Genomic DNA, 22,083 nt, shown 5'->3' on the forward strand with positions numbered 1-22,083 from the left:
ATATATATATATATATATATATACATATATATATATATATATATGAAATGACTTATACTGTTAAAATTTGCATGAAAGTCTTCCTCCTCCCCCCCATGATGCTATCCAGACTTTGCATCCCTCATGGCTCCTACTTAACCCCCTCTCAGAGCCTCCATTCAACCTGCGGCATGTCCAATACAAATACAGGCAGCTGTGATGTCATCTGAGTTTCCTCCGTGTAACATTGCATGGACAAAGAATCACGGCGAAGGTTGTTTTTGCAAAGAGTGATACGTCCTATTTTTACTTTTCCTAAAGGATAAACATATGGAGCACATTGACTTTTAAGTGAAAGAAAACATTGCATCCTTCTCACTATGCCTCTGATGCGAAAAGAGACAAATGCTCCACTGCTTGTTTATGAGTTTCTTTTTAATATGTGAATTTGTGATATACAGTATGCCCATTTTGAATGATTATAGTGCACATTGCATAGTTGTTGAATTTAGTAGGTGGATGTAATTGCTCTTTTTTTTCTGTGGAGATATTGGGCTAAATAAAATGCCTCTGGATTGCTGGTATCTGTCTCGACTAAAGCCCTTTTAATCTTCAGGAGGAGCGTGATCCCGGGCTTTGACTCGGAGAGAGACGCTCCCTCCTGAGACGGCGCCACAGCTGGCGTGAAGCATATATGACAAAACACAACATCTTACTCCAGTTCAACAATGTGTGGGAATGTCTTTTGTACTGTGATATGTCCACGGCAACAGTTTAAGCGCTGAGCTCCCGCAGCAGGAAATAAAGTCAAGTTGAGTAGGGGACATACTGTCTGAATTTAAATGAGCTGTCTGTAGGTCCATAGGTGATGAGAGCAGCCAACTTTTCCTTTTTTGCTTTTTTAATCTCCCATCCAATTTGCTGCCTGCTGTGAATCTGATAAAAAAAAAACTTGGCTCTGAAGCCAATTCCCCCAAAATAACGTCTGTGACCTGCAGCCCGTGGGCAGGTTTCACATCCTCTCTCGGTAGACTCCAGCACGTAATGAAAGCATTTCAACGTACTCCAGCTGCAAGAAAAAAATGGTACATGGCATTTCGTGGCACATGCAAATTAAGGCAAACTGAACCCGAGGTTCTTGTGGCGACACACACACATATACACACACACACACACACACGGGGTATTATGGAGATGAACTCCAGCAACGTTTCGTGTAACCCTGTTTTAGGGGAACTGGCATCCTTGGACAAAGTGTTTCTCATTAGAGTTTATACCCAACTGTCAATTGCAATTTTTCATGCCGTCAAGTATAGTATGGATGAATAATTAATGTGCGCTTTTGTTTTTTCTTTGAAGGGTATACTATGCATGCTTGCTGCCTATAGTCTAAATTAATGAAGATGTTTGGTTGCGTCTGCACTCAGGAATGACCTTCCTGAAGAAAACCTGGATCGATAATGATTTCCCTCTCGCGCTAAACCACACACATCTGTAACAACTGGCCTCCCGGTAGCCTGCGTCAACGTGTAGCGCCTTGTTGACAGCGTTGCTCTCGCACAGATTTCCTCTCGCAGTTTTCTCCATTCAATTTTTGTCATCATCGGCAGCTGCAAATAATTGTGATTGTCTCCGGTGGCGCGCGAAGAGGGGGGAGGGGGAGGGAAGAGGTCTGTAACACTGTCTGTCTGGTCTTGTGTGCTCGCAGCGCCACAGACGCTCCGCTGTTTCTGAGGGCTGAAGACGTGTCGTCACACCTTCAGCTTCACACTTCACCGCCCGGAAAATCTCTTCTTCTAGGAGACGTTTGTTCAAAGGCAGCAATCCCGATAAATAGACTAGAATGTGTATTATGCCGCAAGCTTTTTTAAATGATTTTTTAAATAGGGTTATTACTCTCTATTTCGCGTCCTTGTGCGATTGTGTCTTTCCGGGTTGATTTCAGCCCCAAAGGCTGTTGGTTACAAGCACTTGTTCCCTCACTATAGATTTGTAATTGTTGCAGGTTCAATTTGGAAATGGATGATCACACTTAACACACACACACATACACACACTCTCAATTCCCCAAAGTGAGGCTCTGTTCCTTCTTTGTCCCAGGAGGGACGTACAGGTGCAGGCTGCTTAGAACCCTAATGTTTCCACAGAGACTTGTCAGTGAGCAGGGCCCCTCCTCACACACTCTGCAGACTCATATTAAGGAGTGATTTTTGCCCAGCCACGCCTCGAGCTACGCTTGGCAGAGCAGGTGTAATTACAGTGAAAGGGAGGGAGAGAGTGAGTGAACGGTCGGAGGGGAAGAATAATGAAACGGATGAGTGTGGATGAGAGTGCTCTCTGCACACCCTTTTCCCAGCTCACTCAGTGGCCCCCCTGTTGTGCTTGACTAAAAGGGATTTTGGTAACTGACATTTCTGGAGCCTCATTTTCGCCCCAGCCATATACAAATAACTGTCCATTTTGCAGAGCAGGCCTCCTGTCAATTATGTTCTGACAATCTATTCATGCAATCTGTGTTTTTAACTGTACATGGGACACCATTGTTCCCTGCCTCCCTCCAGACAATGGGCGCAGAGAAGAGCTGTCTTCAGGACAAAAGTCTCCACTAAACAAGAGTGTTTGGAAACTCTATTCAGACGAAATAATCAAATTTAAACCCCACCTGCTAGCTGAAGAACACACTGGCCTTCAGAAACCCGATTATCAGTGGAGCCCTGTCCCAGCCGCTGCCCCTGCACACGCAGTCACTGTTCCCTGTTCACAACCGTGTGTGTTGAGCCACATTTAATATGCCCGTGCACTTTCCTAGTGTTGAGAGACAGACTGGCAGGTTATCAGATTGCCAGAGTGCCATAATTACATTCACCGCACCGCACTGGTCTGCTGCTCCACAAACACCTGGCACGTTGCCCCAGCCGCTGACCTTTCCCTTGGAAAAGAAAAGAAAAATCAGGCTGTGTAAACAGGAGTTGTATGGGACACGCTTAGTAGACTGAAATCAAGATCCTTGAACCAAAGCAGCAGAAAGCCCCTCAATCCCTCTGATGTTCCACCATTGCTGCTGATCCTTAGCGCCACGCCGGCGTGGACAGCCCGGCTACTTGTCATCCACCCCCTCAACCGCCACCTCTGCAACCTCCCCTCCGCATGAGATGCCTCCGCTTCTCTAATGTGGATTTATGACGGCGTACGAGAGTGCGTTGTGGAAGCCCCCCCCCGTTGAGCCGTGTTAGACTTAATGAACAAGCGGCCTCCTGAACAAAGACGGATCTGAGCCGACAGCGCTGCGGCCTCTTAGCGAGCTTGAGGGACGGATGCAGGGACAAAACGCAGGGGTGGGAGAGATCAGGGGGCGAATGCAGCATTGTGGATCGGCTAAGATATGTGGTGGCTTTTGCTCGGAACTCAACGTGATACATGTGAAATGTCAAAATGCACTCAGAGAATGACCTTTATGTGTAGAATTGCCGGCACTGGGGGTCAGGTAAGGTTACTAGTTAACTTATGGTGTAAAATGTTAATAATATATTGACCTTTCCTGGGCGACCTTTACTCTTGGAGGATTTTAGAGAATATATTTAATCATTTTCCTCTGAAGAAAAAGTACATGTCCTGATGATCAACATATCTTAATTAGACAAGCAACAAGCATCTTTGTAGCGGGAAGATGGGAAGATGTTTCAGCTCAAAAAGCTAAATCACAAAAATTTGTAATAATCAAATAAGTTTACCAGACACACAAATGCACAAATGATATTTCATTTTTCAGTTTCATGAATCAAGAAGTCGGAAAAAAATCTCCCACAACCTTTCGTGTCTTAAAAGTCTTCACTCAACACAGCAAATGTTGAAGTGTTACCTCTGAGCGCTGCGTTTGCGAATCCATCAGGCACACGCGAGTCATTTCTGTGTTGATTTCTCAGCACTCAATAGCACAATGGATCAATGGGCCAGTCTTAAGTGGGAGCTGGTGTTTTCCTTCAATACATGTCTTCCGTGAACTCAAACTTAAGGACCCAGCCTGCTTCTTGTACAGTAATGTCTGTAACGTGAGGGACAAGAGTGGTGTCTCCGTTGTATTTTAAAAACCACTAGAGACTGATTAACGTGTGGACATGTACATCTGACGCCGGTCTCTCGCTGCTTTGCTCTTCACCAGAAAGCGAGAAGCGTTTTTACACTCACTCGTTCTCCCCGTACATGAGCTGGTGTCCCGACACGTGTGGTGGGAAGATCGCTGGCCTTGAGCTTTTACAGCCAGTCATCTTTGGTTAGAAATCAACACGCTCTTAGCAACACCCAATAACTGCCTTTCCCCAGTGGTTTATGTCAAAGTATTCAGCAACAATAAAATAGGAGATCAGGAATGGGTGTCTGTTGTTCATCCTTATTATATACTGATGCCAAATGAAGAATGTTAATGATCAAACTACCGCTTGGTGCTGCACCAGTTAACGACAATAGTGCACTGTTTGTGCAGAGGCAGGAATCGGGTAGCAGAGAAAGGAAGCTAAATTGTAAATTATTAGATCAACTACTATCTGGATTCGGTTGCCTGGAAATCTGATCTGGAGCAGATAACACAGTCAACCCTGAGCTCATGGAAACATGTTACTCTACTGCTCAGTTACACCGTCGCTGTGTTTACACTGGGTCATGATCCAATCCACACAGCCTTGTACAGATTACTTACCTTTTAATCACTTTTACACTCGATGTGTGAAGCCAGGATGCCTACAGCCCTTCAATCAGCTGCATACTCACTATCTTAGCAAGTAAAATGGGTGTATAATCCGTAGGTTACAATTTAGTAAAGGAATGTACTATTATGCATGTCTGTTTTACATTGTGTGTTTACACAATGTAATTAAATGTAACGGCGGCTATTTCTTTCCTCTAATGTCTTTACTGAGAAATGTAATAAAGAGTTTATTTTCAGTTTGATATGAGTGGTAAATGTCACTACTGCGAAGAATGAAATAAATTTGGCATTGAACTTTCTGGTTTGATATTTGATTATTTCCCTTTTGAGGTGTTTTTTCCAAATTCCACTTTTTTTGTCTTTGTAAAAGATGAACGTATTGTCATCGTATATATAGTATTTGACTTCATCAGACCATTTGGTGATTGATATACATATATACAGTGTGTATATATATATATATATATATACATACACATATATATTTTCACCAAATGTTCTGATGAAGTCACTAAATTTGTCGCTAGGCACTTTCTAGAAATACAATCACTAATAGGGTCTGAAAAGTCGCCAAATCTAGCGAGAAGGTCGCCAACCAACACTGCTCCAGGAAGTCACCGCACCCGGCCAAGAAATAGTCCAACTCACCATGAAACGACAACTTCTTATTTTTACACTTTCTGTGGGGATTAAAGACATTACATGTTCATTAATGAGCTTTATAGTTGCCGGTAGGTGGATATTTTTACAGTCAGGCTAGCTGTCTTTATGCTAAGCCAAGCTAACAGTCTCTGAGCTGTAGCTGTATATCTAGAGACAGATACCTGAGTGGTATCTTGTCATCTAACTGTCAAGATAGCAAAAAAGCCCCCAAAATATTCCTTTTATGTTTATGGTGCTTTCTTCGTAATGCATCTTTTAAGGAAGACTCCACGGCCTAATGTGCAAAAAATAAGTTAGCTTAAGCAATAGCTCAAAGTTAGCTTATATTGGTAAATCCTCTCAGCAACAAGCACTTCCACTCTAAAATGGTAAGATTTCCCTGTGGACACGCTCAAACCTAAACACCACTTCAGGTTGAGATGAGTGTGTCTACATTTTCCTCATCCAGTGTTTATTTTTACCCACCCCATGTGACAGCGAATGGGCCGAGTTTTTACTTCTGTAATATAAGAGGTGTGTTGCACCTCAGAGGGAGAAATAAAACCGATTTAGAGAAGATAATTGTAGTCTGTGCTCGTTGCTTTCTGTTCTTTGTGTGCATTTTCTTTCCAATTTTGGAGTGTGAGGTCGGGTGTAAAGAATAATTGAAGACTACATAACCCAGTATTGTTTCACACCTCAGGAGGCAAAATATAAACAGAATTTGTTTGCATATGTGTGTGCATTTTTCTCAAAGCACAGGACATGGTCACCAGCATGTTAAATGCAGTTGTGAAGCGAAAATGAAAAGTTTTCCAAAAAGAAGCACAGCAGCGTGAGGGCGTTTGCTGAGGGAGGCACTTTAACAATCGATAGGATGCATTTAGTAGTACTGGCAGTCCTCTTGGTGGTTGTTTTTTTGCGAGGGCATACGATCAGCGGGTAACAACATTAAACGATTGGTAATATGATGTAGATCAGCAGAGGGTGTCACAGTGACTAATGACCACAGCAACGCTGCAGCGAGGCACCGGGAGCAGAGACAGCCAGGAGGAGCTCGATCACGCCATCCTACAATGTGTTTACAAGGTCATGTGGTGCGAAACTCCCATTTAAAAACATTTCCTCTGTTTGTTTGTTTTCTGCCAAATTAGAACGCTCAGCAGGCCTTGAAGAAACGCTGTAACATGATCCACACTGAGTATGAAAGCTGTGTTCCTGCCATAAATATGATGGTACAAGAGGTGTTGAAGTGGACACTGGTTCAAGTCCTCTGGCTACAACACTCACAGAGGAAATAGGAATTTGCTATGTTGCCGAAAATGATTTTTCACAGCTCTTTACACAAGGCAGCCTCACAGAAAAACCTGCACCTCTCTGGTCTTGTACATTTTTAGTCTCGGAAAACAAATTATTCTTGTTTTCTTCATCACTATGTTATGGCTGATCTTGCATCTGGATTTTTTAAATCAGGAAGAGCGCTATTGAAACAACATAACCTCAACTTGTTTTTATTTTCCGACTCCTTATTTCAACCTATGGCAAACACCACATTTCTAATTTTATTCATGTCCATATACTTAGACACTGCTGCTGTTGCATCACGGTACGAACTATTTAACACTAGCTAAAGCATTTTAGCCAGCAAGCTAACAATAACCAACTTAGCTAGCTAATACCACTTACAACTTTTGTATTAAGTTAATTTGACAAAATGAGAAATTAATTAAATTACATTAGTTTACAAATTTTTAAGTTTAAACATGTCCAAGACTTTACATTGTGGTCCTTGTTGAGGACAAGAGAGACATGATAGGATAGTTAGGTTTAGATAGTTTCCAAACCATTGGTTTGTGTTAGCTAGTTAGCTAGCTGTGTTTGTGTTAGCTTCCAGGCTAATATACTATTGAAACAGGAGAATAAGAGTTTGTATACCAGTATACCTTGCAGTATATGGATGATTTACATACTGCACTAAATGTATGTATATATACTGTATATGTATTTATATATATATATACTGTATATACATATATATATTTAACACTTTTAAAAAAATTATTCATCCAACAATATTATTTATTGATGTTGCAGCAAATTGTCTGATATGCTTCCCCAACATTCTGTCACTTTCGGGGCTCTACAGCTCGTCAGCTTTCCATATGTGTGTATAATAACCAAGACCTCTAATAGAGCCCTCTCTCCTGAGAGGTTCAGTGAATGTGAAAATACTCACATTCACATTTCTCCAGTTACAATCTCGGCCCCCAGTTGTCAACTACGTCGTTCCGCCCCTTTGCGATCCATCTTGTCATTTTCTATTCTCTGTATGAAATGAGACGAGTCTTCATGCCAGCAGAGCAGTCTGGCAGCGGCTCCGGAGAATAATGAAATAGGCTTCAGATACAGTGCAGGCTCAGACAGCCATCCCGACAGATGAAATGCAATATTCTTAAAGTGCTGTGCAACATGAGCTTCATATGTAGATATCTTATATCTAATTAGCTTTTTTAAGGTGCTGCCCACTCTACATACTAGCTCACATGTTCCGCATATTTTCTTTGTAATGTCACACACCACATTAAGACTTTCTTATTGGTTCGTTGTCACTACGACTTGGCCTTTTGAGTTGCACTTTCTCCTGGTAAAACCAAATTCTTGCAATTCACTGGAGCATACAAAAAGTGCAGCCCAAGAGGAATTAATCTATCACGCTCTTCCGCAAATCCCCTAAACAATGTGGGGGATAAACACGAGCAGAAGGCTCGATCTGATAGCTGAACCTGTGGTTTAGGGGGTCCGTGAGTGGGCAGCCAAAATGGGTATCAATTCAGTAACCAGGCATGTGGTGAAGTCACTACATTTTGAGTTAAAATGTGCCATTTCTCCTGATGCTTTATACCTCCCTTTATCTGCCCTCAGAGACGCCATTTGTCAAACATTCATTTATTTCAAACGAGTCCTATGAAATGATGTCTAGGGATCATTGTTACCCCACAAACTTCTCTACGATTTGATGGAGGATAATTACGCCCTTGTAATGTCCTCGGGTCAATTTGACCCCATTAGACGTTTAATGTCTCTAAATAAATGAGACATCATTTTTTTTGCTTAATATTTAATGACTTTTCCTAATTTAAAGTGGACAACTGGGTAAACATAAACTCAACATGTTGATATGTAAAGTGATATGTAAAGCCATTAAAACACCCAAAAAATATCTCTTTCCAATTTTAGGTCAATCAGTGAGATTTTATGGTGATCTGCATATTTCTCCATAGTCGCGTAACAGGGATTCTGGATGTATGTATACGGGTTTGGGTGTCGGGGGAGGGTTGTTTTATTTAAAGGGCTATTTAGGTAGTCAACAAAAAACAAAGTACCTGACACATAAACTTGGGAAGCAATTTTAATTATAATAATTTTCTGGAGGTTCAAATTGCTGGGGTCAAATTGACCCCAGGATAAAAGATGTTCGTAAATTTGAAGGTAACAAGAGGGTTAAATGTTGCAGAAATTAATGTTGACATGTTTTATATGTCAGGTAATGAATTGGAATAAAGTTGAAACACAGAGGTGGGTGATAATTTATACTGTCTGCTTTATAAACAGTCAAACCAGACGGGGTCATTTTTGACCCCAGAGGACAACAGGTGTGATTATGTGCTGCCATTAGAAACATTCAAATGATTCAAAAACAGCATCCTCACTAAACTTTGATATGTACCTCTCTGTGATAAGTCAAATAGTCAAAATAATATAAAGTCAAAATAATTCATTGTTTCATTGTATTTTCACTCAAAAACAGGGTCTACTTTTATGTAAACAAGGTCTATTGGCCCTAAATTCCAAAATGGAGGGAACGATTTGTGGTAATGGGTTGGACTGAAGTAAGACTAAAGGTGTAAAACAGAATTGATTGACAATTTATACTATATGCTTTAAATAACAGTCGAACCAGGCGGGGTCATTTCTGACCCCAGAGGACAAAAGGTGTATGGCAATCGGGAGGACAACACAAGGATTAAAGAAATGAGGTGAGGTCTGTGTTAATGTTCATTTCTACTTAATTCCAGCCAGGTCTTCTTTCAGTTTGCCCCTCCGGTGTGACCAGCTAGATCGGCAGTCATCTGATAGTCGTAGTCATCTGAAGATCTCATGACTGTCGCAAAACCCATTTAGTTCGGACGTTGTATTTGCATGAAGTTTTTTATTTTAACATTCAATCGGCTTATACGGTATGATCCACTGCTATATCAGAGAGACCCAGTACTATACAAAGTCAGCTCCTCTTTCAACATTAATGTAAAAATCATCCTTAATATACGTAACTTTTTAACACTCTGAAAGGATTCATTAATAATGACAGTAGAGGTAAAGATAGGAAACATGAGAGAGAAAAGGTTACATATATATAGTCAGTACATAGTATGATTCCTAACCACGAGGCAATCATGACGCACAACTCTTAACACTTAAGTACATTTTGCCGATGTTATTTTTTGTAGTTTTACTTAAGTCAAATGTTGAAATCAGGTCTTTCATTTAAAATATGTTAATTATGGCATTGTTACTTGTATGTAAAAGATATGCATACTTAAAAATATGATTTTAAACAATACCAATACATACAAAACAGGTTATGATAGGATATGAATACTTCTTTCATCATTGACAAGTAGAGACATCCTCACGACAGTTTGTGACCTATAACAGAAATCATTTAATTAACGGTGATCCTGAAACAATTTTCTGAAACAATTTTTTGTCATGATCTGAGATTCAGATGACAAAAAAGTTCTTGATTACTCAAAATAACAAGGTTGTTTGTACAAAAAGTCTTAAATTACTACAGTGTATCCACTCTTGATGCCTGAATACATAACCTGACCAAATACATAAAAATGTGTTGTGTGTATTATGTGTATGCATATTAATACAAAGATGGTGTTTCAATACTTGTGCAACCATTGGTTGTTTTAAAATATGCTTTAGAAATCAACTTTTTGAAAATCCAGAGCAGCAGATTGCGAGCAAATTTACCTTCAAGGACATCAGGTAAACGCGAACATCAATTAGTGTGCGTGTGTTTATGTGTGTGTAAGGGTGTACAGAGTCAAGCAGGCAGCTGCTGTGGCAAAATTAAAGCTTCCTCCTCCTTGTGCCCATTAACAGAGTTTTTCATCAGCAGTGATCCTGAACAGGGCTGGCAGGGTTGCAGGCAGGCCGAGGCCACAGGCAACAATACTGTGGCACACTGATGTTACAAAGAGGAGTGTAAAATGTTAATGACAACAGATCGGCCGTGCATGCACACACGCACTGTAATCACATCATCGTTCCCTACTGGCCAGTTAGTCACCCTCTCTTTGTGGGAGCTGCGTGTTCACCACCAGCGTTGATGAGGTGTGCATAACGCGTCCCTACAAGCACCACGACCCCGTGACACGCGAGAACAGTGGTGACATAAGCCCGGTCTAAGTGGCCCGCTGCGGTGATGGAGCTTGTTCAAGAAATGAAGGAGCTACGGGATGACAAATATGAGACGGAGGAAGATGAGAGGGAAAAAGGCTGCTGTAATAACATCCCCTGCTTGAGACGCTGACAGCCCCGAGAGGCATCATTTAGTGCTATGAAAGCAGCAGAGAGCTGTGCAGCAGCTACACATTACTGTTGATTTCAGCTTGCTCTTATGAAATGTTGTGTGGAGTTAAAGTCCAAAATAGCTGATTACATGTCCGTCATTTTATAATATACCGTAAAAGAGGCACAATGAAGTCTGCTAACTGACTCTGTGAAGTCAGACAAAGCTAAATCTACAATTAGCTTACATTAGCCTCCATAAGCTACTGGTCATACCAGACCACGTGAGGCTGTAGCAGCAAAACCCTTGAATGTTTTAATTGAACAAGGGTCCTTTATATTTCTTATGAATTCAACTTTTCATTAGTAAGACAAAAACTATGTTGCTTGCTTTGTCTTTTTAGAAGCTGTATAGTGTCGCTTTAACGGTATAGTTTACACAACGTTGGTTGTTGTTGACCAACTAAAAAGATTAAAGGGGTGTTCTAGCAATTTAGTGATGCACTTTTATAAAGTTCGGGGACATACGAGAGACAGAATAATATTATCATGTGCAGAAACCACAGTATGGTACTGCTAGGAGTCACAATTAAAATGAACTACTGCGGATAATAACAAGCAGTGCAATTAAAGCAGAAGAAAAAAACCTGCCTGTCCTTGTTTCCTCTGCAAAAATTGCATTAACGCTTCATATTGTGACCATGATTCATTCTCCACATACAGTACAGTACATAGCTTTCAGCAAATGGAAGTGAATCACTCTCGAATCATTTTCTCGACACAATGCGTTACCAGATCCGCAGCCGGAGGCATCGTGAGGATCGACTCTGTAATAGATGAGAGGCCGTGGAGACAAGCAGGTCCAACATTTAGGTTTGAACACCTGAACATCACAGCCTTGTTTCCAGACTTTTGGTAAAACAACCCAGAAATAATGCACAAAATGTGGGTTTACTTAATGAGGGTGAAACTAGAAGTTCCTTCTGTGGCTGAAAAACTCAACCATTAATAAAGCCCTAAAGGCTTCTAGCTGTTTCATTAGTGTGATTTTCCTAACTGTAAAAATATACATCATGATGCCATCCCAGGACAATTAAGGAGAGTAATATGGAAAGAAAACAAGAAAATGCACGTGAAGAAAAAAACTATTGTAGTCATTTTCTCTGGTGGGGACACTTTGACAAGAAAGTAGATGAGACGATGCTTGCAAATTGTGAAAAGGTCCTCCCCTCCACCCATCACCTCTGTGGAATAGCGAGGGGCTTAATTCTTTCTCAGCGACAAACCCTCCACTGAACAAAGGCTTCTATCCAACAGAACGAGCTGCCTGGGAGACCTGTATTTGGAGGGAACTATAATTTAGGAGAAGCTCCAGGAAAAAGGGACTCTCGCACCTCAAAAACATTAATGCCTCAGAGACAATGTGCACAGTGCTGGAACCATTCAGAAACCTGGGCTCGGTCTCATCCCGTCTAAAGATAGATTCAAGGAAGTATATTGGAATGGACAAAAGGCCTCTCTTTGGCAAGAGGCAATGGGTAACACACAAACTGGCACGCATGCACAAACGGAGACCGTGGAAACCGTTCCTGGTTGGCCAGTGGGAATATGTCTCTGCCTATTATTCGCTTTTGTTCCAAGTTTCCACTTTTCTCGGGTTTATCATGAGAAGGATGAGTTGCTGTTGGGTTCTGGGGGTCAGGTCGGCTACACCAACAGAGGGCCTCTTCATCCCGGGGCTACAATCAGCTGAAACTCCTGGAGAAAGAGAGGGGGAGGACAGGAGAGAAATGTGCTGAGCAATTTTGTGCCCTAGTCGCTTTGCTCTCCCTGGCTACAGTTTCTCCTGTGATCTAAAAATGCTGGAAAGATGGACGCTCTAATTTATTCCCTGTTTTTTTACGTTTGGGGGGGAAACTTGGCCGTGTATTGTCACAACTAGCGGCGTGGCTCTTTGGAAGTCTGTTCATCCACTCTAGAATGTATTGCCGTTAAACTTTGTACCATACATTCATCATTTATCCTCAGGATAAATTTTAATAGCTGTTGTGTTACTGGGTAAACTTATTCACTAACTTACTTACTTAATTTATCCAACACATTGGTCTACAACCAAATACAAATACATAAAACTAAGCAGCCTTAGCTGTCCCTTGTGTTTAGTGTTAATTAGCAAATGTTAGCATGCTAACAGGCTTAATTCGCTGAACATAAACATACCAACTTAACATTAGCGTATTAGCAGTGTCATTGTGACAATGTTAGCATGCTGATGTTAGCATTCAGCTCTAAGCACCACTGGGTTAAAGTGCAGCTAGCATGGCTGCGAGACTCTTACAGTGCGTTCACACAGAACACAAAGCAAATTTAAGGGGTCGCATGATTGCATACAAAGTCAATGGAAAGATGTAAGTGGGCCCGAATATGCGAGCTGAAGCGAAGAGGCGACTGTGTGATTTGAGTGGAAAATATTTGGGCTCATCCCGGGGCTTTATGAATCTGCTTCATAGACGTACAGAGGAGAGGGACTGGAGTGAAATCACAGAATAAAACAGGAGTTTCTGTTGAGCTCTGAGATCAGAGGCTGAGCTGAACACAGGCACACTCACACTTCCTGTTTATACACTTTTCATTCAAAAGGTCCAAAATGGCAATAGCCACACCACAGCTACCGTGGATGCACCCATAAGGCATGCAGGGGAGACATGAGTCGGGGTAGATTGGATCATTTGTCTTAGCCGTGAGTGCAGACAGATTGCCCTGTCGTTAACATCCCCCTCTCTCCGTCTCTTCCTGTTCCCAAATCTATCCATCCCTCATTTAGATCCTCCCTGAAGCAGCAGCAGAACATCAGTCCATATACTGTAGCTGTCATCTCATTCATGGGACAGCTGAATGATTTAGCTTGGCTAAATAGTTGGAAGATCTTAATTATGGAAAAGAAAGTCTTTAATCTACCAGATGTGATCTTTTACATTGAAAAAAAAAATGTAATATCTTTTTTCATCTTTTTTTACTCTATGCCCATCTTCTACCTTTAGAAAGCATTTTGTTCATTTTTAATCAATGTTTCTAGAATGCAAGCTCACATTATATGCATATCTTCCAGGAATGCAGATTAACAGCAGCAGGAAACTTAACTTCTTATTTTTCCATAATACATGGTGAACATAACCGCTGATAAGCATTTTGCCCCACCCCTCCCTGACAGTGATGCAAAAGCTCTTCCGTCTCCAGACTCAGAAGCAGCAGCCGATTCATCTTCCCCCGGGCTGGAGGAGATATCAAGCTGCAGCAGCGGCAGAAACAGCATTCTAACACCACACTTCCAGCAGGGCTTCCATCTCCTCAGTCAGCTGTCAGCTCAAAATGTCTCCTGCCTGTCAGACCAGAGCTTTCAACTCAATACACGTCTGTCTGCCCAACTACCATCACACTTTCTTTTCCAAATGTAGGACTGAGCTTTTGAATCATGTTTTGAAAATCAAAAGCTGCATTCTGCAACCTAAACAACAGAAATATTGCTGATGCATTTGACAAGTATCATTCTCACATACTGTATACTCACATTGGATGAGCCACGCATGATAGTAAGCAGTTTTCTCTCCGTCATAGCGCTATCACAAGCATTATAATTTCCAAAAGGGCTTTTTGAATGCCTCGTGCTCACTGAGGCAGCTGTATCATTCTTCCCCAGGAGCTGGTTGACTCTGTGGCCTGTCCTGCTGGAAGGCTTGGCATGGATTTGCTCAAAGGTTGCCACTGAGACTTGTTAAGACCAATGGACAAACTAATGAGCCCCTGAAGGCCCCACTGATATGCCCCATGGCCTTGTTAGAAAGCCAAGATGGGGGAGTTGCAGAGGGAGAGAAAGAGGCTGAGATATGGGTGTAGGAGGTGGGGTGGTGGTTGTTTAAGTTATGGGGCAATTGGGGGAAGCTAGAGGGGAAGACAGTATGACTTTGGAAGAAACAAGAGTAAGAGTCTACAGCCGTGCTTCAGGCTCTCTGAGACTTTTCTTACTTGGACGCAGCAGTGTTTTCAGCTAAATGCTCACATCAGCATGCTAACATGCTCACAAGGACAGTGTCAGTATGCAAACAAGAGGAAGAGTCTGGGAATTACCACAGTCATTAAGATACATCATCTGGGAACCATGAATGTCGGTACTGAATTTTGTGACATTTCATTCCAGATATTTCAAGAGATTTCTCCACCTCATGGTGGCCCAACAGGAAAAATTCATGAGATCACCAAAGTCATTTAGATTCATCTTCTGGGGATCATGAATGTCTGTACAGAATTTCATGGCAATCTCTCCAATACTTGAGATATTTCAGCGTGGGACAAAGGGTCGAACAAAAAGGCTTCAAGTAAGGAATGCAATTTCTTTGCATGGCGCTTCATATGTGACAGCAATGATCTGTACATGGAGTTTACAATGCAAAGTCATACAGGGACATTTTATAACGTAATCATTGGAGGTATTTGGCTTTTCAAGTGCAAAAGCAATACATTTTATCGGTGCAATTAATACACAAATGTGCTGATCCTGGCAGAGGGGTAAGATCACAGTGCACTATTCTCAAACCCAGGAAGAGACTATAACACCTGTGGAACATTATGACAACTATGGTTATAACAATAGTGACTTCAATACTATGATTTTGTCTTGACTTTTCACCCTCATAGTGACTCAGAAAAAGAAGAGAAAAGCAAAGACTCTGTGATCCCTTTTTCGCAGAACAACTCCAAGATTCTCAGGATAGATGAGCCATTAGGATTGGGTGACTAAAACGGGAACTAAATCTAATGCCTCATTTCCTCAGAGATGAGACAAGCTTTATGGCTTTACCTCCCCCCAAAAGATCTCTTTCTTTCTACAGTGGCCATGTTGTAATCTCACACATCGCTGTCTCGCTTAATCCGAAAATAATATCAAACATATTAGGAAAGGCAAAGGCCTGGAAAATCCAATTTGAAATTCATACTGAGGCGCTCGTAGACTTGATCACTCCATATGTGTGATGTCACATGTGGTATTAATATACATTTATCTCCAATGGGAGGGAAGTCGTAGAGGAAACAGGGAGTTCTAGGTGACCAATTGCATCGAGTTACACTGTTCAGTAGGTACTAGAAGATAGAAAGGTTGTTTCTCACATTTTACTTCTGCCTTTCTAAATAACAACTTATAAGGAACTTCAATATAAATGTATTCTTGATAATTGTTTGTTTCCTGTTTTTGTTGGGAGGTTTTTAGACATGCTAGTTGCAAGGCTCCGAGGATGGCAATGTCAGTGGGTCCACCACTTTGTTCCAGATTGAAATATTTTAACAACAAATGTATGGATTGCCATGCAATTTTGCAGACATTCATGGTCCCCACAGATGAAGCCCACTGACTTGTGATCCCCTGACTTTTCCTCTTGCACCACCAACAAGTTGATATTTTTTGGATAGATGGATTGCCATGCAATTTGGTACAGATCTTCTTGGTGCCCAGAGGGTGAATCTCAATATTTTTGGTTACCCCCTGACATTTTCATCTAGTGCCACCAGCAAGTCAAATGTTTTTACTTATCCATTAAAATATCTTAACATCTAGGAGATGGATTGGCACAAAATTTGGTTTGGACATTCGTGGTTATCAGATGATGAATCCTAATAGTTTGGGGATCCCCTGACTTTTCCTGTAGCTCCACCATGAGGTAGACATTCATGTTTTGAGTGAAATGTCTTGATAGCTATTGTATGAATTGTATGAAAGTTATAGGCATGTATGTGCCCCTCAGAAAGAAATGTCTTAACCTTTTCATCTAGTGCCATAAGGTCAACATTTTCATTTGTCCAGTTCTTTAGTTAAACACCAAGTACCTTCCAAACTAACATCTGTATGTACAGCCTTTGAGAGCAGTTAGCGTGGCTATAGTGTATTAGTCTATTAGTTGGGGGTATCAAACGGGCTTTGAAATCTTTTGATGTTGTCCTGCCACAGGATTTGGGGATTTTCATTCATCAAAAAAAGGACTGGCCAACCAATGTTCATTTGTATGTGAGTTATGGGTGGACAAACATGAAGTTCACCAAGATCAAGGTTATAAGTTCACTCATCACAACAGAGATGTCTGTCTAAAGATGCAGCACCATCCCAGAGAATGATGATGCCCTCAACGAAAATGTGAAGCAATGACGAACAGCGCAAGTCTACGAGATTCAAAGTGGCTACAGTTGGATATCTTTTCTCTTAAATCTACTGTACACATGTAAAAGGAGAGCAAGCTAAAAACTGTCCTCAAGCCATGGACAAGTAATTACTGAGGCTGAATATGGAGTAGACCTTTCTTCAGACTGATATTTTCATGTGATAACTGAAAAGGCTAATGAGCTGCACAGTGTCAACAGACGGTACTGGCCAAAAAACTTTTAATTTGACAGTTCCATCGTCCATCAAGGGTAGAAAGACAAAGAGTGTCTGAAACTCCTTAAGGCTCCTGGGTGACTGCGTCTTTTCGGTGTGTTCAAAACAGCAGCAGCAAGTAATATGGAGTACCTCCTCCTGCTCAGCGGGCTTGAAACAAATGGGTTATTTAGAGCCTACTTCATTTGCACTTGTGGAGAAAGGGCAGAAAGGAAATGAGAACCTCTTGACGGTTCAGCGTTGGATGTATTTAATTAGCCAATTCACTCCATGCTTTGCTGCCTCAGTGGGCACAATACTTCTTTGTATTTTTAAAAGTAATTGTCACTTGCCGCATCAGAATTCAACAGATCCAGGCATGCAGTCATGAGCAGGAAAAAATGGTCCCCCTGTCTCTACTAAGAGCTTGTAAAAATAGACATACAGGCACATATTATGCTGCATTGCTGGTCAGCGATAACCTACGGAGACTGGATGCCGTGTTCACAAGCCATGAAGTAGAGGTGTGGGCATCGTAAGCTCCAGCAGTGATTAGGATCAGTAACGGATCACTTTGCTTTTTTCAACTGACTGAGCTCTGCAGGCAGTTCTGTTGGTTAACAAAGTCAACGTGGTCTCATCTTGATTTACAGGAAAAGCCAAAGCTTTCAAATGTCACTCATCATAAATGATATTAAGAAACATGTACCTATATAACAACATGATTACAGATAAATACTAACACAATACTAGGAGCTCTGAGGTTGTGCGTTGAGCTAAATGCTAATGTCACAGGCTAAGATGCTGTTGTTTAGCAGCTACAATGTTCCATCCATGTTCACCTCCTCAGTTTAGCATGCCAGTATGCTAACAATTGCTAATTAACACTTACAACAAAGTTCAGCTGAGGCTAAAGGGAATGCCATTATTTTATGATACTTGTATTTGGTTTCAAATTAAAGAAATCTTGTGGGGAACATGTGTGTACAAAATGTCATGGCAATCCATCCAATAGTTGTTGAGAAATGGTAGTGCTCCAGGAAATTTCAGAGGATCACTAAAGTCAGTTGGATACATCACATCATCAAGGAACCATGAATGTTTGTACAAAATGTTGTGCCACTGCAGCTGGTGGATATTGGGAAATTTCCCTGGATAGGTGAAAACTTTGACCAAATAACTAATAATAACTAATATTGGTACTAGATAAAAAGTCAGGGGATCATTGAAATCATGGGAGCCCAGACTTTTTCCCTTGGAGGGCCAAAAAAGCAAACACCCATTTAATTGTATAAAGATAAAATAGTGTACTAGGATCCCAAGTTCCCTTAATTGAAATGCCTTTTGTCCGTATGCCACTGTTTCTGCCTCTATTTTTTTTTCTTACTTAGAAACATCTAGCGGGCCAAATCAAACCTGATGGTCAGGGTACTGGACAGCCCTGATCTAAATTAATACAATTTAACCTTTGAGGACCATGACTGTGTGTAGAAAATGTATTGGCAATGCATCCAATTATTGTGATAGCGCCATCACGCAGTCTAGTAAAGTAAAATGACACCATAACAGTCAGTGGATCATCAAAGTCAATATGATTCATCTTCTGGGAACCACGAATGTCTGAATAAAAATGCATGGTAGCACATTCAATAGTTGAGATATTTTAGACTTTGGTCAATGTTGGACTGACAATTACACTCAAGTGGAGGATGGACTGTTGTAACCTGGGGCTGAAGTGCCTCTATAATAAGAGCCAACTCAAGAACATATCACATATCAACCAGCAGTGCTCTCCAGCAGATAGAAAAAAGAAAGGAAGAGGTGATTCTTTTAAAAATACAATGGTTTAATCTGTTTTTGTTGAGAATGGTAAGAAAAATACAAAATAAAGTTTAGGAAGGGACAAACATACAATGAACACATACAATGCTCTTCAACCACTATGATACATGCTGATATAATCATACATTAGGACTAAAAATGATAAAAAACTACAACGAGAAGCAACTTTCTATTCTATGAATTACACCGTTGATGGTGTTGTCATTCTCTTCCAGTTCTGCATTTACTGGATATGCTTGAACATCTAGAAGCGTTGCAGCAACCCGTTTCAACATGAATCTGTTTGCAGGTGATGACACACTACCCAACATGTTGACAGAGGCAACCAGAAACCAAAAAAAAACTATTCCACGCCCGCTTCGTTTCATTTCTGGAGCAATCTCAAACTTACTGGAAAGCTGTGCAGGATATCACCTTAACGGATACAGGCATACAGTACGTGTTCACAAAAGTTCCCCTGTCAGCCGTCCCAGATCTTTGTGAATTCTCCAGGAGTAACGAGTGGAGTCTTCACCTCCTGGCATCGGCCCTTTGACCTCACAGTCTCAGGTACGCCACCTATGGACGACAGGCAAACGTTTAGAAAATGTTAAAATCTGTGTGTTGCTCTACTTGTGACACATGAAAATAAAATAAAAATAGAACAACTTTGCAGTTTATTTTGAAAACTCTGGTTTGTACTGTACAAAAAGGATTTTCGTTCCAAAAGCACAGATGTACTGGATCTGTATGGTCTGCTGATCAGCACAGAAACACATTATCTGCAATTACAGTCTTCAAACAACAAATAAACCACAGGTGGTACAGATTTAATCAACTTCAAAAACACACATGCAGATAAACAAAGCATTGAAAACTAATCAGCTCTGCCATGCCCTCCCTCCCTTTCTCTCCCTCCATCTGCTATTCCTGGGTGTTTGCCTGCTGCAGACAATGGTTGCGCTCCACTGAGGGCTCTATATTGGGATGATGGATGAGGGCATTTGCCTCACTCAAGGCCCCGTCTTCTCCTTCCCCGTGCCAGTGTCTGCTCACCACTCGAGCGCATCAGTGGTAATTCACACAAATGATAACAAACGGCAGCTAGAGGTGAAGTCGGTGGACCCTGAACAAGAAGACAAAGTGTGATGAGGAACCGGAGCAACGAGAATCTAGATGGAGAGAAGCTGGCTTGCGAATGGAGGGTTGCTAGGTTGAAGCTGGGAAAGAGGGTGTTGTGTGACGAGTTGAGCAAGGCACAACACCCACTAACTCCTTCCTTGGAGCTGTACGGTGGCTAACATTAGAGCTGTGGCTGCACTGGGAAGTCCCAAAGTGTGAATGTATGAAACTGCAGTAGATAGATGCTGGACAGTGACGGTGAATTTTGGCATTGAAAACGAGACCAGGAGCTAAAGGAAACATTGAAGTTGTATCGGCACTGAAAAAAGGTCAACAGATAAAGAAAAAAAACAGGTACTAAAACTTATGTTATTCCATTATGATGTTTTTTCTCCACTGATGGTGGTTTTCACCAACATTTCTTTCACATTTTTGGCGTGGAGAGCGGTGAGTGGGCAGGGAGAACATGATTTACATATAATCTGTATGCTAAAGGACAGAACCTGCTGTCCGCTCCGAAGCCTCAGGCATGACCATGCACCCACGGCAATGGCTTTCACAAGTTCAACACGAACGCCCACGCCGCAATTATGTTAAGTCTCTTAAGTTTCTTTATGCCGATGTTTTTTTTCCACATAGAACCGGGCTGGGTTAAAGTGCTAACGCAAGCTAATACGTGAAAAGCTAGCTCACATTAGGCTCTATGTGACAAATTATTACAAATTAATTATTTTTAGGAATCAACCGTTTAGATTATAAGACGCCACTCAAGAAAAGGTTCTCAGGTAGTTTTGTAGTAAAGTGTGACAGCAGGTCTTCCCAGAACACTTGATGATAATATGCTTAAGGGTGTTACACTTTGATGTCACTGAAAGAGCTTAAGCATGCCACAATTTAAAACATCACTGCAAAGCTTAGAGAGTAATACTTCCAGTTGCAACAATAGATAACCTTTGGTTTTATTTCCCATCTCTAGACAGCAGCTATTTAGTTTTTACAGAACAACGGTTCATGTCTGGGTATTAGAAGGTTGAGACAAGGACATGAGGAGAAAAGACATCAGGAAGTCATTCGAGCAAACACAGTCTTTGATGCTCCGTGCCAGGGACTTTTGCCATAAAACTTAAAACTTGGCAAGCAGCATGAAGAATGTTTCTTCACACGAGAAGAGACAGAAAGAGGTGAGGAAAAGCAGAATGTGACAGAAGAATGTTGCAGCTGCTGCTACTACACTAAACGGGAAAGTCCTGCAGTTCAAGCAGATACCAGAGATGGACGAGGATATATTCACTGACATACATAATGGTGCATTTCCATTATCTTCACCTCCTGACCTGAAAGGCTGAACCCTGAAACAGTAAGAATTATAATTTTATTTGAATATGTTCACATCGCGAAGGAAAATAAGAATCATGAATTACCAATTGGTATGTAATGCTGATCTTTAGTAACTTCATCACAATAACGAATAAGCTACCAACTACAATAGGCTGACTGCATAAAACACACCTCCCCCTAGTCAGTTATACAGCCATGGCACCTTTAAGCCATGTTTTGGCAGTGTATGAAAACAATTAAGTGAGGTAGCATAGAAGTCGGAAGTTAGCTAACAGTAATGCATGACTAGTTGAAAACGCTAGCTTAAAGTAATGTAGGGATAGTTTAAAAAGTTAGCTTAAAGTAATACATAAATAGTTTAAAAAGTAAGCTTAACGTAATGGATGAACATTTGAAAAAGTTAGCTTAAAGTAATGCATAAATAGCTGAAAAAGTTAGCTTAAAGTAATGCATGAATAGCTGAAAAAGTTAGCTTACCGTTAGCATGAATAGTTGA

At 41.2% G+C, this 22,083-nt stretch overlaps 1 protein-coding gene across 1 annotated transcript in view; it reads right to left on the reverse strand.

Annotated features, from left to right (window-relative positions):
* Positions 1–19,131: 19,131 nt before the first annotated feature.
* Positions 19,132–22,083, reverse strand: part of ube3d (ubiquitin protein ligase E3D) — a 15,126-nt gene continuing 12,174 nt past the window's right edge. The window contains exon 10 of the mRNA XM_031874502.1: positions 19,132–19,706. Within this exon, the coding sequence (XP_031730362.1) occupies positions 19,686–19,706 (21 nt within the window). The 3' untranslated portion in view covers positions 19,132–19,685. The remainder of the gene's footprint in view (positions 19,707–22,083) is intronic.

This window comes from Anarrhichthys ocellatus, unplaced genomic scaffold, assembly GCF_004355925.1.
Source record: "Anarrhichthys ocellatus isolate YVR2014 unplaced genomic scaffold, GSC_Weel_1.0 scaffold81, whole genome shotgun sequence".
Taxonomy (NCBI): Eukaryota; Metazoa; Chordata; class Actinopteri; order Perciformes; family Anarhichadidae; genus Anarrhichthys; species Anarrhichthys ocellatus.